This window comes from Ascaphus truei, chromosome 20, assembly GCF_040206685.1.
Source record: "Ascaphus truei isolate aAscTru1 chromosome 20, aAscTru1.hap1, whole genome shotgun sequence".
Classification (NCBI taxonomy): Eukaryota; Metazoa; Chordata; class Amphibia; order Anura; family Ascaphidae; genus Ascaphus; species Ascaphus truei.
The window spans coordinates 19,083,247-19,101,074 of record NC_134502.1 but is presented as its reverse complement, the minus strand read 5'-3'; the positions used below and the strand labels follow the sequence as shown (position 1 = coordinate 19,101,074).

General features: G+C 44.1%; 1 protein-coding gene across 8 annotated transcripts in view; it reads right to left on the bottom strand.

The window, feature by feature from the left end:
• The window catches only part of LOC142470725 (hepatic lectin-like), a 79,467-nt gene that overhangs the window by 14,979 nt on the left and 46,660 nt on the right, over nucleotides 1-17,828 (bottom strand). The window contains exons 2-7 of one of the 8 annotated variants that reach the window (XM_075577397.1): nucleotides 17,331-17,438; nucleotides 12,126-12,194; nucleotides 10,372-10,449; nucleotides 9,335-9,412; nucleotides 8,187-8,261; nucleotides 5,033-5,080 (exon numbers count right to left, since the gene is read on the bottom strand). In XM_075577397.1, coding sequence (XP_075433512.1) covers nucleotides 5,033-5,080; nucleotides 8,187-8,261; nucleotides 9,335-9,412; nucleotides 10,372-10,449; nucleotides 12,126-12,194; nucleotides 17,331-17,438 — 456 coding nt within the window. Of the gene's footprint in view, nucleotides 1-5,032; nucleotides 5,081-8,186; nucleotides 8,262-9,334; nucleotides 9,413-10,371; nucleotides 10,450-12,125; nucleotides 12,195-17,330; nucleotides 17,439-17,828 lie in introns of those variants that run through there. The other 7 variants (XM_075577399.1, XM_075577400.1, XM_075577398.1 and 4 more) reach the window with 7 other exon arrangements.

The window sequence follows — 17,828 nt, the reverse complement described above, 5'->3', positions numbered from 1 at the left end:
TGTCCACCGAGTCCCCTGGTGCACTGTGGCTTAACAGTGCAGGTCCCGGAGAACGGGGATCGGAGCCGACTCCATCGGCTGGGTCAGGACAAAAGGGAGCGGTTGGGCAGTATACCGACCGAGAGAGCCGGAGGCGGTCGCCACGATTGGTGACCCCTAAGCCGGAAAAAGTGGACTCCTCCGACGAGGATCTCCGTGAACTATCTGGGATCAAGGCGGCCTCCGGTAAGGAGAAAGGGAATGCTGAGTTAACCAGGATCAGCCGGGCTGAGAGGGCCATTATTGCCAGATACAAAGCGTCCCACGGGTTGGAGTAACCGTATGTCCCTGAACCCCTTATGGAGGAGATTGAGGAGAATAGGGATAGGTGGCTACGGGAAACCATAGAGATGTATATGGTTAATAAAGGGGGTGCGATAACGGGTCGTAAGGCTGAGGACAGAATAGATCACCTTATGAGGGTTTGGAGTATTGGGCGGAATATTCACAAACACCGGGTAACATATAGGCCCGAGAGGGGATTGCCACGCCACTACTATATTACTGTCCTGGACGTGGGTGGTCGGGAAGTTAAGAAGCCTGACCCCAGTCACTATTATTAGGTGGTACAGGACACATTGTTGTGCGAGTTCGCGGCTGCTGGACGGGGCGTGCTTGGCACAATGTGGTTTCACTGATGTTATATGTTCACTAATTATGTGTGTTCCATTTTACAGTGCTTCCTGGAAAAAGGTACTTTAAATTTAGGTCCCAGCCGGGGTCGGTGGGATTCACCAGGGGAAGAATGTAACCATACTGTAAAATGGCTGCAGTCATCTCTCCTGCTGACAGTAAGGCCTGGTAAGTTATGGGCATGCCAGCAGTAATTATGGAGGTTTGCCCTCACACCCTGGTGAGGTGCCCTATGTATGGATGGGAGTGGTCACAGGCTCGGACTCCATGGTTAGTGATGTCAGAGGTGTGCCAGCCTCCAGAGTATACATAAGGCACAGCACTGACCAAAAGTTAGGAGTTGCCAAGTGATTAGGAGGAGGAGGAGTAGTTTGCTAAGTGGTTATGTTATAGCAGCTGAATAATGAGACTGTGACCAGGGACCTGGCACAGAATAGATATCCCTGCGGGGATAGGGAATCCCTAATCAAGGAGGACAATACCTTTCAAAGGGAAGTGCGGTGAACGATGGAGGGCTGATTACACCCCATTGTGGCGGGCAGCTGGCCCACCGTACAATAAAGATGTTGCTGAATAAAGAAACCCTCGTGTGTAAGTGTGGAGTGATTACACAGGGGGCTGCACCACAGAGGAGTTCCTCACCAGGACCATCCACAAGCTCACGCTGGGATCCTGATGAGGTGGAGGCGCTGCATTGGATCTAGGTAGGACTCAGCACACTACCTCAGCTGCCTGTCTGGGTTGGCAAATCCCCACACACCATCATGCGGGAGACTCAGGAGTCCTGTTGCCAACAGGTGCACCACCAGACATCACACTGTAATGGGGGCTGGTTAGACCACAGGGGCCAATATGAGATTGGGTGGGTAAGGCCAGGCCAGAAAACCCGTTACATCTGCTATTGTTCTGTGTTGCATTGTATGGTATTGTTCTGTGTTGCATTGTAAGATATTGTTCTGTGTTGCATTGTAAGATATTGTTCTGTGTTGCATTGTATGGTATTGTTCTGTTTTGCATTGTAAGGTATTGTTTTGTGTTGCATTGTATGGTATTGTTCTGTGTATTATATAATTCTACATTGCATTTAATTGTATGGAATTGCTTTTTATTCTATTGTAATCATCTATATTGTATTGTATTTTTCTCCATTATATTGTTCTTTAACTTATTGCATTTTATTATATTCAATTGTGTTATATTGTATTATATTGCTCAGTATTTTATTGTATTGTTCTCTTTAGTATTGTATTGCATTTTATTGTATTGTGTTATATTGTATGATATTTTCTCATAGTATTGTATTTCATGGCATTATTCTGTATTGCCATGTTGTCCATTGTATTTAATTGTGATGATATTTATTGTATTATAATGTTATCTATTGTGTTATATGGTATTATTATGTTATCTAGTTCATTATATTGTATTTGTTTGTTCTGTATTTAATTATGCTGTAAAGTATTGTCCTGTACTTTACTGTGCTTTATTTTAATTATATTATTCATTACTGTATGTTATCATTCTGTGTTATATTGTTTTCTATTTATCTATTGTACTGCATTCTATAATGTTGTATTGCATTCTATAATGTTGTATTGCATTCTATAATGTTGTATTGCATTCTATAATATTGTATGGAATTCTTCTCTATAGTATTGTTTTGCTTTGCCCTGTAATGTATTGTTGTGCATTGTGTTGTTCTGTACTGTTACTCTGTATTGTATTACATTTCTCTGCATTGCACTGTAGTGTGTAATTGCACCGTTTTACATTGTCTTTTATGGTATTTTTTTCCCATTGTGTTTTCTCAATTGTATTGTATAGTTCTGTAAGGTATTGTATAGTATTGTTCTCTATTATGTTATATTGTATTGTATTGTTCTGCATTGTATTGTATGTCTTTATTTATATAGCGCCATTAATGTACATAGCGCTTCACAGTAGTAATACATGTGGTAATCAAATAAATAACAGATAATATAAATAACAGATCATGGGAATAAGTGCTTCAGACATAAAAGTAACATTAAGGAAGAGGAGTCCCTGCCCCGAGGAGCTTACAGTCTAATTGTTAGGTGGGGAGAACGTACAGAGACAGTAGGAGGGAGTTCTGGTAAGTGCGTCTGCAGGGGGGCAGGCTTTATGTATTATGTGTATTCATTGTGTTGGTGTGTAGTATTATTATGTATTGTACTGTTCTGCATTGTGCTTTTGTGCAGTATTATTATGTATTGTACTTTTCTGCATTGTGTTGTTGTGCAGTATTATTATGTATTGTACTGTTCTGCATTGTGTTGTTGTGCAGTATTATTATGTACTGTATTATTCTGCATTGTGTTGTTGTGTAGTATTATTATGTATTGTACTGTTCTGCATTGTGTTGTTGTGTAGTATTATTATGTATTGTACTGTTCTGCATTGTGTTGTTGTGCAGTATTATTATGTATTGTACTGTTCTGCATTGTGTTGTTGTGCAGTATTATTATGTATTGTATTGTTCTGCATTGTGTTGTTGTGCAGTATTATTATGTATTGTACTGTTCTTGTCATGGAACAGAAATACCCCTGTCTGCCTTTTCTGTTCAGCCCCCCTCTCCCTTGGCAGTTCTGCTTGCTAGCTGGATTTACTTTCCTTGCAGTTTACTCCTAGTGCAGATGGAATGGATACATTGAGGCCTCGTTCAGGGTGTCAGCTGCAGGACTCGGAGGGAGGGCGGGAGGCAGGCAGTGCGGGAGTTTGCTGGGCGATCTGTGTTTATCCCCCAGCAGACTTTTCAGCGTTGGGGAGGGGGCGGGGTTACACACGGCAGGGTAAGTATCCAAGTTGCAGTCATGAAATCATTCTGAAGAATGATTTCATTGGCTGCCTTGGTCCCTGTGACGCTGCTGCAGCTCCAAAAAACGAAATTTTTGTTTATTGAAACTGTAGTCAGCTTCAACTCCTGGCTTCGGAGACAGGGCAGTTGCTACCCTGAAAACCAGTATTCAAATTGAATACTTTGTTTCTCACGGCAGCACGCACGGCAGCACGCACGGCAGCACGCCCTCCCTCCGAAGCCAGCACCCTGAACAAGGCCTAAGTAGCCTTTTTCCTTCCAAGCTGTCACACCCCTGGTTGCTCTGGCAACATTCCAGTCTTCCAGTTAATGGACTTTCCCATTTTCTCCCCTGTCTTTTTGCTGACAGTAGTGCAGTCTCACTCCATTTTAGTGTGACCCTTGCCCCTAATCTCCTTTTCCACCATTACCTCTGGATGAGTGAGCACTGCTGTAAACTCCTGTATGGTAGGATTATCTTTTCACCTGCTCTTAACTACAAGGCACCCACAGAGAGACACTATTTAAACACCAACATCTCTTCACAAGTGCCTGTCTTTTACCCTGCTTTCCCTCAATAAAGTAAAGAAACAGAACTTGTTGTGCTTTGAAAAGAGGGCCTAGTTGACACTATCTGGGCTAAATCATCTTGCGTATGACCCTGGCTTGCAGAATAGTTCTGCATTGCACTGTGTTGTAGTATACATTAACGTTCCATTGTATAATATTGTACTGTTATCAATTATATTGTTCTCTATTTTATATTATTATATTATATCATTCTGTATTGTATTTATATAATGCATTGTGATGTTCTCTTTTGTATTATTATTTTGTATTTTATTGCTCAATATTCTTTTGCATTGTATTACATTATATTATATGTATTGTATTGTCTAGTTCTGTATTGTATTGAATTAGATTATATTCTGTATTTTATTTTACTGCTCTTGACATAGTATTTCATTGTGTTGGATTATATTGTATTGTTCTTAGATTCTATTGTGTTGGGTTAGATTGTATTATATTTTTCTGTATTGTGTTGGATTACATTGTTCCTGTATTGAATTGTTTTGTTTTATATTTGATTGTTCTGTATTGTGTTGGATTGGAAATATTTTTTATTTTTTAATATTTTTTATTGTGTTGGATTTGATTGTTTTTAATCTGTATTGTGTTGGAATAGTTTGTATTGATCTGAATTATATTGGCTTGGATTATTTTGTTCTATACTGTGTCCGATGTTATAGGATTGGATTGTTCTATGCTGTGTTGGATTGGATTGTTCGGTATTGCATTGCATTGTATTATATACTACAGGAAGTCCTCGGTTATCCAACGGAATCTCTTCTGGAAGTAGCGTTGGATAGTGAAACCGTTGTAAAGTGAGTCTCATGTTAATCACTGGTGGTGAGCGTTGTATAACGCATTCCGGCATCGAAAAACCGCCCTTAGAGTTGCATTGTAAAGCGGTGGCATCCCATTCGTTGTAAAGTGAAATGTTGGATAACGAGTACTGTCTTTTTACAAAGTACTCTACTCACTCTTTGGAGTTGTGTCCAACTGGGCCAGTTTGGAAGAAAGGTCGGCAACTACAATGGAGCAAAATAACACCACAAAATGTTACATTCAGATGGCTAATGATCCCAGTCATTGCTTACAGTACAGAGAAGTGTGTGTGTGTGTCTATCATACACAGAATGTGATGGACGGAGGCTGCAGGCCTTTTCAACAAAACAACATCTTCACCCAGAGCCCCGATGTCACTCAGTTTTCTTGCATATAGCCCTGTTTCCTCTCATTTAATTATTGTTGTCAGTAAGCGTATAGTTCTTGTTCGTGGTGTTATACTGTATATATTGTAGGGTGTACCCTCACATGTGGCACATATCCTGGTGTGGGGGTCATATATCTGTTACACTGCATTCGGTCCCTTTTGTTTCACATGGTGGCGAGATGCAGCTGGGCACCTGGTCACAGTGCTGCTCTGTTCAGTTTATTTGCTACTGTTGTATCTCTTCACCAAGAGGGGGTTTGTTCTGAGTACTGTGTCCAAAAACCCCGTACTGCGGCCAAGAGACTTGATGCTGCTGGGATGACATTGGCTGTCCCACTCATTTTAGCACTCCTGCCCAGCCATCACATCCCCCCTCTCCCGTACTTTGGATACTCCTTATCTGGACGGCCCACCAAAAGCTGCCACCACCTTTGGGTCCAGAATAGATTCCCGCTTCTTTTTCTGATCTGTTTATTTAAGGACTGGCCAATGTAAGTGGTTGACCTTTATAAAGCCCAAATCAAGCCATGACATAAAGCAGTGTGTGCACCTCTACTATACTAAGAGCAGTGCTTGTTTTACACACAGCAGCGTCTCTGTACTATACAGAGACCAATGTCTGTATCTGTTGTGACATTAGGGGTAGCCCAGCAGTGTATAATAAAGGTATAGCCCACTGGTTGCCCCTACCCATCAAAGATAGTGACCGAGGTACCGGTCAAGTTGGACATCATAGGTAGCCAAAATGGCTTCCAGATACGTTGTTCTTTGTCCGCCATGTAAAAAAAAACAGTTTATTTGCGTGATTGTTTTGTAATGGTAGAGGCAGCTTGGCCAGTACATTAATGGTTAAGCTGTCAAAATAAATGGCTATATTACTGTATATGCTAAAAGATCATCTTACTGTGGCCAAAATTGCAAACCTGTATAATATGGTGTGTCCCAGAGGGACAAAGGACTATCAAACCACGGCTGCATTCATTCTGCATCGCCCCAAAGGCGGACAGCCGTTTGCTGCCACTTGCTGATGTTCAGTAATGTTACAGCTACTCTATGGCAATTCTGAAACTCACCAACCCTTTCATCCCCTGCACCCAGTGTTTCAACTTACCCTGCCTATAGATTGTAAGCTCCCTGAGGCAGGGCCTTTTCTAACAGCACATTGCAGGCCTATCCTCCCTCTTCTAACACAGCTGTAATCCTGTCTGTAAACGTTACACATGCCCATAATCATATCTCTGACTGTCTATGAAAGGTCTGCAAACTGAATGTATAACCTCTGTTCTTTTAATACAACCATGTATTATTAGAACTCTGGCTTTTTCTGTCTGTCTCTTGTGCAACAAAATAATTGTATCTAATTGCAGTTGCTCTTAAACTGACTGTAAAGTATTGCGATGTGGAGGCCTGTATTTACTTATAAAATGGATGATGGAAGGATTGGATGGTGACATGGTGGAATGATGGAATGATTGGATGGTGGCATGGTGGAATGATGGAATGATTGGATGGTGGCATGGTGGAATGATTGGATGGTGGCATGGTGGAATGATGGAATGATTGGATGGTGGCATGGTGGAATGATGGAATGATTGGATGGTGGCATGGTGGAATGATTGGATGGTGGCATGGTGGAATGATGGAATGATTGGATGGTGGCATGGTGGAATGATGGAATGATTGGATGGTGGCATGGTGGAATGATGGCATGGCGGAATGGTGGAATGATGGCATGATGGAATGGTGGGATGATGGAATGATGGAATGATGGCATGATGGAATGATGGGATGATGGTATGATGGGATGATGGCATGATGGGATGATGGGATGATGGCATGGTGGAATGGTTGGGATGATGGCATGGTGGAATAGTTGGGATGATGGCATGGTGGAATGGTTGAGATGATGGCATGGTGGAATGGTTGGGATGATGGCATGGTGGAATGGTTGGGATGGTGGCATGGTGGACTGGTTGGGATGATGGCATAGTGGAATGGTAGGGATGATGGCATGGTGGAATGGTTGGGATGATGGCATGGTGGACTGGTTGGGATGATGGCATGGTGGACTGGTTGGGATGATGGCATGGTGGACTGGTTGGGATGATGGCATGGTGGAATGGTTGGGATGATGGCATGGTGGAATGGTTGGGATGATGGCATGATGGACTGGTTGGGATGCTGGCATGGTGGACTGGTTGGGATGATGGCATGGTGGACTGGTTGGGATGATGGCATGGTGGAATGGTTGGGATGGTGGCATGGTGGACTGGTTGGGATGATGGCATGGTGGACTGGTTGGGATGATGGCATGGTGGACTGGTTGGGATGATGGCATGGTGGAATGGTTGGGATGATGACATGGTGGAATGGTTGGGATGATGGCATGGTGGAATGGTTGGGATGATGGCATGGTGGAATGGTTGGGATGATGGCATGGTGGAATGGTTGGGATGATGGCATGGTGGAATGGTTGGGATGATGGCATGGTGGAATGGTTGGGATGATGGCATGGTGGACTGGTTGGGATGCTGGCATGGTGAACTGGTTGGGATGATGGCATGGTGGACTGGTTGGGATGATGGCATGGTGGAATGGTTGGGATGGTGGCATGGTGGACTGGTTGGGATGATGGCATGGTGGACTGGTTGGGATGATGGCATGGTGGACTGGTTGGGATGATGGCATGGTGGAATGGTTGGGATGATGGCATGGTGGAATGGTTGGGATGATGGCATGGTGGAATGGTTGGGATGATGGCATGGTGGAATGGTTGGGATGATGGCATGGTGGAATGGTTGGGATGATGGCATGGTGGAATGGTTGGGATGATGGCGTGGTGGAATGGTTGGGGTGATGATGATGACGATGATGATGATGATTATGTTGTATAGGTATTGTCACCAACATTAGATCCTTACCTTGTGATTTTAACTGCAAAATGTCAGTTTTCACATCGGATTGTACTGTTTCTGCTTTTTCACCAATGGTCTGAACTGAGGAGAGAGTGACAGAGAGAAGAGCTTCATAAATCTTGTTTAATGCAGCTTTGGGTCACTCACCATGTGTAGTGACACTGAAAATAAAAGGACATCAGGGTTTTCCACATATCCCAAGTGAAATTGTGACACACACTAAAGGAACCTTAGCCATGAGGTCGGTCCTATCCCTCCTACTGAAGGGTGACATAGTGACACAGACAGGAGTGAGCTATGAGACATGAACTCTCTTTATTCCACCGCAGGGTGACACAGTGACATAGACAAAAGTGACCCAACATCCAGAGTTTGCCCCTCCCACATCAGGGAAACACATTGACACAGACAGAGGATACCTATGTCCAATGCAGTATGTCCCTCCAACTGTAGAGGTATACAGTTACACAGATAGAAAAGGAGCTTTGTCCCATTGCATCTGTCCCTTCCTCTGCAGGGTGACACATTGAAAAAGACAGAAGGAATAGGGTGACCAGCTTTCCCGGTTTAGCTGGTACAGTCCCGGTATTTAGGCCTCTGTCCCAACTTTTTGGGGTGCTGTCCCAGTTTCCAATCCCGCTGGCCACGCATGCGTGCATTCACGATCAGCACTTGCCGGCTGCTCGAGCACATGCGCGATCGGTGCTTGCCGACTACATATGCGCGATCGGCACTTGCCAGCTGCTCGTGTACATGCGCGATCGGCAAATGTCGACTGCGCATGCATGATTGGCATTTTCTGGTTACTCATGCGCATGCGTGACAGACAAGCTCTGATCGCATATGCGAATGCTTAACCCGCAAGCTCCGGTCTCGCATGTGCACGAGCAGCCGGCAAGTGACGATCGTGCATGCGTGGTTGCAGCCGGCAAGTGACGATCGCGCATGCGTGGTTGGCATTTGCCGTTCACGCATGCGCAGTATGCGAACACCAACTGCGCATGCGTGACATTTGTCCCAGTTTTTGCCCGCACAAATATGGTCACCCTAAGAAGGGAGCTATGTCCCATGGAGTCTGTCCCTATCTAGTATTTCAGGCAGTACCGAGACAGGAGAGATGCACAGTACTGTATATTAAATGTATGTATTCTAACCTCCACTTTTTAACTTCATCATAATGTTTGCAGTGATGGCTGAGGTCTGTGCTTCTAGTTGGCTGCCAAAGGCTTGAACTAAGACAGAGAGAGGAGACATCAGAGAGAGAAGCAAGAAGAGAGATGGAGGTTTCTCCAAATATCCCAAGAGAATTGTGACACACACTAAAGGAACTTTAGCCTACAAGGATCCCCCAACATGGCCATCGAGACAGGACATCTGCCTCTAACAACATGGCTGCCGAGGTAGGAAGTCAGCCTCATTCTGGATCTATTGCCTGCACCTGCCTGCTCCCTTTATAAGGCTGCATTGCCCTCTCTACCTTTCCTGTGCAAGGTTCTGTTTTGCTGGACTCCTGCTGTAGCTTTATCCTGCCTTATTCTTCTCTGTTGTCGACCTTGGAACTGTGACCCCTACTACTCTACCTTCTCCAGCCCTGACCCCGGAACAGTGACCTCGATCATCTTACCTTCTCCTGCTCTGAACTCATGATTCTACTCTTCAGGATTCGTATCCCAGGTACGGGTTGTCTGTACTCTCCACCTCTGCCTAGCTGGTCAGCCTCCTGGACAGTACACAGCAACGTACGCAACCGTAACATAGCCATGGGATCTGTCCTATCCCTCCTACTGCAGGGTGACACAGTGAAACAGACAGAAGGGAGCTATTTGACATGGACTCTCTCTTCCACTGCAGAGTGACAATGACACAGACAGAAGGGAGCTATGGGACATGGAGTCTGTCCCTCCCACCCCAGGGTGACACAGTGCCATAGACAAACATGGCCTATCATCCAGAGAGCTTGTTCCTCCCACTTGCAGGGTGACTCATTGACACAGACAGACAGAAGGCACCTCTGTCCAATGCAGTATGTCCATCCCACTGCAGAGGGATACAGTTACACAGAGAGAAAGGGCGCTAAGTCCCATGACATCTGTCCCTCCCTCTGTAGGGTGACACATTGACAAAGACAGGAGGGACCAATATCCCATGGAGTACATGCACAGCACTGTATATTAAACGTATGTATTCTAACCTTCACTTTTTAACTTCATCACAATGTTCGAAGTGATGGCTGAGCTCTGTGCTTCTATTTTGCTGACGATGGCTTGAACTAAGACAGAGAGAGAAGACAGTAAGAGGTCAGACAGAGAAGCGAGAGGAGAGAGGGAGGTCTAAGGGAGGGGAGAGAGCACTTTGTTGGTTCTACATGGGACTGCCTTTTTAACACATTACACATGTCATTGCCATTAGGTCCCTTTGGACTTACATTTGCTTAAACCATTGTGCACATATAATGCTTAATTATTATTTATGGGCATCCACTCATTGGGTCAATATATTGGGTCCAGATAATTGGGCACATAGCAAGATCTTAACCGCCAGCATTATTCTGTACTGGGGAGAAGAGAGGGAAAGAAAATAATTATGTTCACAGAGAATAACTTATAGTCAGATAAAGTATTTGACCCAGAATCCACTATTTCTGGCTCAATTGAACTATATAGGATAGCCACAAAGGTTGAACTCAATGGACATATCTAACCTACTGCTGTGTATATTTTACTATGTACTGTGTGGTACTATGTATTTAATTATTCTTGTCCTTATGCCACCTCTGTTGTATTCACTCTGTTCGAAGGTCGTTCCAGGCAACTAATGCTCTTTTAGCTGTTGCTAGAACCGGTCTAGGACATTTGGTAGTGGCCATTTTGCCGCCACCAGATCACCGCTGGCATTTAGCCGCCATTCATTTTGCCACATGGAAATATCTCCGCCGGCTGGTTCAACGCCAAGATAAGCTGCTAACCTTACCTGTAACCCTAAAAACGCCTAATCTTAACCTCTAATACTAATGCTACCATCTACCCTAAAAAACAACTCCTTACCCTAAAACCCCTTACCCTAGTCCTCTACCCTAAATCCTTAACTCCTTACCCTAATCCCCTATACTAAAACCCTTAACCCCCTACCTTAACCGCTAAAACACCTTCAATGAATTGACCTTAATGGTGAAAAAGGCCAGCAACTGAGTTTCCAATGGCAGAGCGACTAAGGTGAAGGGTCTCTCTACGGCCAAACACCGACGGAGAATTGGTCGCGGCGAGATGGCCATGACCAAATGTCCGATTCCGTACAATTTTACTTTGAAAAGGGAGGACGTGGGGCATCGGGGACATGTGAGAAAGTCCTTCACAGTGAATGAATGAAATGGCCTTTGATCAGAAGTCATGGAGAATAATACGGTAAGGGAGTTAAAAAAGAATGCCTGAGAGAGACACAAGGTTATAACCATGACCAGAGGACCACAAGGTTATTCCATGACCAGAGGACCACAAGGTTATTCCAAGGTTATAACCATGACCAGAGGACAACAAGGTTATTCCATGATCAGAGGACTACAAGGTTATAACCATGACCAGAGGACCACAAGGTTATTCCATGACCAGAGGACCACAAGGTTATTCCAAGGTTATAACCATGACCAGAGGATCACAAGGTTATTCCATGATCATAGGACCACAAGGTTATTCCATGACCAGAGGACCACAAGGTTATTCCATGACAGAGGGTCATTCGAATAGGATCTGAGGTTTTCAAAACAAAATAGGAGAAGAGTAGACTAGTTCTCTTCTGCCGCCAACTTCTGCTTCTAATTTGTGATTCTTCTTAGTGCATCTCACTTAGCATTTAGTTCCCACGTCACTCTAATGTGGGCAAGATAACTATGACATAGTTATGGTGGTTCTCCCTGTGCTTTATTGGTTAGATCCACGATCACTGCCTTACCGTCATTCCTCAAGTCAATGAGCTCCATGGTGTGGTTAATGCCGGCCAGCCGAGAAGCTCCAGATGTGGCTGTTCGAATAAGAAGAGAAGCCATTCTAAAACATATCTCTCACAACATCTGCAAGGGTTTTCAAGTGGGCATGGGGGAATCTGTGACAGTTTCAAAGTTGATGAGCTTTAACTTAATGGAAGAGTAGGCCATTTTGTGTGACTGTCACTGTGGGGAATAAGCTACTTTATCTACTGAACTCCAACTTTTTTGTCAACGAACCAGTCGAAAATGTTGAAGCTGTGGAATACCATCAGTATCTGGATTGTATACAATGTCAGATGGGTACCTTAACCTCTGTGCCACTATGTCACCCTGTATACACCAGCTAAACTCCGCATTTCAAAGCATAAAATATCCTGCCCCAATTTAATGCGTTTGCCCAATTTCACTAGGAACTGACCTTGGGATTTGAGCCAGGAATCGAAGATGGGTCATATATTCCTAACAAGTAGCTCATGGGAAGGAGTGGTGTAGAGCTAAAAGCATTGAATTAGGAGTCAGTGAAAGCTCGTTGTAATTATTTCACATAATAATTATAATCAAGTTCAAGTCCCAGTGTCAGCTCAATAAGATTCAATTTACAATGATATGACATTAGTAATTCACCACTTAAAGGAGCTGTTCCTCTGCCTTGTTCCTATTTTTGTTTGTTTACTTCCCTTGTAACAGTTGTATAGAGGTAGGTGGCACCTCCTCCCAGAGCTCACTCTTCCTCACCTTTTTAACTTGGGAGGTCTTTTTGTCACTTTGCTGCAAGAACAAGACCTACTATGGTTCTTTCCCCTCATACAGAGGTAAAAGGAAGGGTTCACAGTGTAGTGTAGGACCTGCATTTTTGGTTATAGCTTTAGTTTGGTATGCAGACTTACGACACTTTGGCCAAAGGGTTTAACTAAATAACCAAGTAATTATTATTATTATTGAAGTATTTAAACTTTATACTTATTACCATATATGTTTTGTCAATTGGATGTAGCATTGGGCACCCCTCTCTTTTGTTGTATACATTTGCCACACTCAGTAGCACTCTTTTTTGACATAAATATATATTCATGATGTGGCAAGGCTATGGACTCCATCGGCCATGACCTACGGACATCCACTAAGTGAGTTTATTTCAGCTTTATCCTGTTCTTTAATATTGAAGTGTGGGGACAATTATTGTACTTTTCACTGTGTGTGGGGCCATTGGCAACACTAGGTACTAGTCCCCCTTCTCTGGACATGGGATGCGGTTATCACTCATACTATATGTGGAGTCCAGTTGCTGAGCCTTTATCAAGTCATATGGATACAGTTAACCCCTCTGGTGGTGCTACGGAGGACGCAGCTCGCTCAACCCCGCCCCCCCCCCGCCCGCTCCCCGTTACCAGAGCAGGAGGCGACAGGGCACGGTAACGTACGTGTGTGCGCACTCAGCACTCTTCCTTACTCCTCCCCCCCCCTCCCCTCTGGCAGTGCTGCGTGGGACGCGGCACGCTCAACCCCATCTGCCAGCACTGACGTAACTTGTGCCTTCCAACGGTGCCGCTCGTGCTCATGCACGCACCTCACATGCGTTTCAGTTTTGCGTCTCCACGATGCAGGTTTCATGGATGTTAAGCGAGTGGGGGGAGCGGCGCCTGCGGCGCTAGTCAGCGGGCATATGGGGGGAGCAGCAGCCGTTAGGAGCGGCGCCGCCGCATGTGATGTTTAGGTTAGCAGGGCGGGTGGGAGCGGTTGGGAGCATGTCAGTGTTGGGGTCGGGCTGAGCCAGAACACAGCCCGGCCTATACTGCCAGCACTTTGACGTCATCCGTTTCATTTTCTGTCTCCACAATGCATTTTTGTCCCATTACGAATGAGGTGCCACTAAAGAAGTTTCACTTTAAAAACAAACTTTAATGCATAACAAAGCTTGTTTTTTAAGCATACTACACTATTAGTCCCTTATCTCCCCCCACCCAACTCTACCCAACCTACTGATATTAGCTACACTGCAGAAACCAGAAAGCACCAGGAAGCTGCAGACACACAGAGGCAAACTGTCTACGACGAACTCCCCCATCCTCTGTGCACCCATACAGTTAGGACACTGATACAAGTTTTGTTATTTCGGCTGTTTACCAAAATAAATTTACGTTAAAGTTAAATAATGAATATGGGCTTAAAGTGCAGTCTATCAGCTTTAATTTGAGGGTATTCACATCCAAATTGGAGGAAGGGTTTAGGAATTACATCTCTTTAATATGTAACCCCCTTGTTTTCAAGGGACCAAAAGTAATTGGACAATTGACTCACAAGCTGTTTCATGGACAGGTGTGGGCTATTCCTTCGTTATTTCATTATCAATTAAGCAGGTAAAAGGTCTGGAATTGATTCCAGGTGCGGCATTCGCATTTGGAAGCTGTTGCTGTGAACCCACAACATGCGGTCAAAGGAGCTCTCAATGCAAGTGAAACAGAGCATCCGTTGGCTGCAAAAAAAAGAAAATCCATCGGAGAGATAGTAGGAACATTAGGAGCGGCCAAATCAACAGTTTGGTACATGCTGAGAAAAAAAGAATGCACTGTGAGCTCTGCAACACAAAAAGGCCTGGCCGTCCACGGAAGACAACAGTGGTGGATGATGGTAGGATCCTTTCCATGGTAAAGAAAAACCCCTTCACAACATCCAGCCAAGTGAAGAACACTCTCCAGGAGGTAGGCATATCATTATCCAAGTCTACCATAAAGAGAAAACTTCACAAGAGCAAATACAGAGTGTTCACCACAAGGTGCAAACCATTCATAAGCCTCAAGAATAGAAAGGCCAGATTAGATTTTGCCAAACAATATCTAAAAACGCCAGCCCAGCTCTGGAATAGCATTCTTTGGTCAGATGCAACTAAGATCAACCTGTACCAGAATCATGGGAAGAAAAAAGTATGGAGAACGCTTGGAACGGCTCATGATCCGAAGCATACCACATCATCTGTAAAACACGGTGGAGGCAGTGTGATGCATGGGCATGCATGGCTTTTAATGGCACTGGGTCAGTAGTGTTTTTTGATGATGTGACAGAAGACAGAAGCAGCCGGATGAATTCTGAAGTGTATAGGGATATATTGTCTGCTCAGATTCAGTCAAATTCTGCAAAGTTGATTGGACAATGACCCAAAACATACTGCAAAAGCAACCCAGGAATTTTTTAGTCAAAGAAGTGGAATATTCTGCAATGGCCGAGTCAATCACTTGACCTCAACCCGATCGAGCATGCATTTCACTTGCTGAAGACAAAACTTAAGGCAGAAAGACCCACGAACAAACAACAACTGAAGACAGCTGCAGTAAAGGCCTGGCAAAGCACCACAAAGGAGGAAACCCAGCGTTTTGTGATGTCCATGCGTTCCAGACTTCAAGCAGTCATTGCCTGCAAAGGATTCTCGACAAAGTATTAAAAATGAACATTTTATTTATGATTGTGTTAATTTGTCCAATTACATTTGAGCCCCTGAAATAAGGGGACTGTGTATGAAAATGGTTGCAATTCCTCAACGTTTCATACGATATTTTTGTTCAACCCCTTGAATTAAAGCTGAAAGTCTGCACTTCTATTGCATCTCGGTTGTTTCATGTCAAATACATTGTGGTGGTGTACAGAGCCAAAATGATGAAAATTGTGTCAGTGTCCAATTATTTCTGGACCTAACTGTATATTTGGAGGAACCTGGCTTTTCATTTTTGGAGGTTAAGTGGTTAAGACAGTTCTTATTTACCTTTACCATATCTGTATAGTATTTTTTCTGGATTTTTTATTATTGATCCTTTTTAATATTGTTTTTTATGCATATTTTTTTGTGTATGTTGCACCGCAGCATCTGCATGTAACTCTAGTCATAGAACCACTGGAGCTCCACTGCAGAATGCCACCAATATTAAGAGTTTGCATTTTTTCCACCACTGGGTGGTGCTGTAGTATCATCTAGGTAAGCGCCAATCAGTCTATTATCGGTATCTATTTCAGTCAGTAAGGACACTGACTCAGTAAACTACAACACTGACTTTGCAGCACCTGGTTCAATTCACGGTGCCGGCTCCTTGTGACCTTGGGCAACTCACCTTATCTATTTCCCTATGCCTCAGGCACCAAAAACATAGATTGTAAACTCATCTGGGCAGGGACTGTGTCTGTAACAATCCTATGTGCTGCTACCGTGCGCTATTCTGTAATTGTGAAGCGCTTGCTATCCCACTGGAAGAAAAAAAGCACTATAGAAAATAAGTAAATATTTATTATTATTGTTCTAAACTCAATCTCTTGGTGACATTAGTGGACCATAAAGAATGTCCTGGGGCAGGATTCTCTATTTCTGTTCTCCCTGTTTCCTCCCCCCCACCCCCATTTTTTTTTTTGCAGCTCTGCCTGCTAGCCCTTTATTTGGATGTAGCTTTCCCTGCAGCTATTACTCATAGTGCAGGTGGGAATGGATACATTTAGATACATCCCTATTCTCCAGCCTGCTAGAAATTGGTTGCCGTGACAACCCCTTTAATTCCCCTGGCTAAGTGGACTTTTCCATACTCCCCTGTCTGTATTCACAGATAGCTTAGCCTTGTCCCTATTCCTGTGTGACAAACATTACACAGTTCCTTTTCCTTCCTGAACTGGCTGAGTGAGTACTCTTATGCTACACACTTCTTGGCAAGGCCATTCCATTTTTACCTGCCTCTGATTACAAAGCACCCACACAGAGAAGCACTCTCTCACAACACAATACCACCCACAAGTGCCTGTATATGACTGATGCTTTCCCAATAAAGTGAAGAAAATATAGCAGGACTTGGTGTGCTTTGGAAAAGGGGCTGAGTTAAGCTATCTGGCCTCGTTCACATCTTACACGTGACCCTGGTTCCAGAATAAAGAACCTTATCTTAGAAGACAATGGTAAGACACTTCGAGGATGTGTCTGCATGGAACAACGCTTTTTGCAGTTTCCATGGGGACACTCTACTGCAGGTTTGGGGCCTTCTCAAGTGAAAAAATAAAATCCAAAACAGCTAGAAAAAAAAAAAAGAACTAAAAATAATGTTGGTAATCTGCACTAAAGGGCATTACGTAGAGCTGCACCTTTAAATAATAGTCAATCCTCACCAAAAAAAAAAAGGTGAAAATATATTACTGCAAATACTGACATTTGGATAAGACCGTTATAAACAGCGCCAGGATGAGTATGTAAGAGAGTATCAGAAGGCCATACGTTATAACCACAGGTTTCCGCCGGTGAAAAGGAATCCCTCTGTCTGGAATGAGAAGAGAAAAAGGAGAAATATTTCAATTAAATCCCATATTTCCCGCAGGTTGTAGGCCTTATACTTTCACACTGTATTAACATACAGCGAAGATGTGTATGAGGAATGACGCACTGCATCCATTTTTGCTTCTGACTGCCAAAAATGTCATAATTAGTTAACAGAGTGTAACCTGGTCCCCCGTGTTCCCCTTGCCTCCGCTGATTGCCGGGACCTCCGCTGCGTCGCAGGAGGTACCGGAGCGGCGATCGCGTCGCCGGTGGCTCCCGTAGTAGGGTGCTGCCATTTTGCGCATAGCCACGCATGCGCAGTAGTGCTAGGAGTGCGGCGGTCCTGGGTGATGTTGCGCATGCGCAGGACAAGCGCGCGAAAACGGAGCCA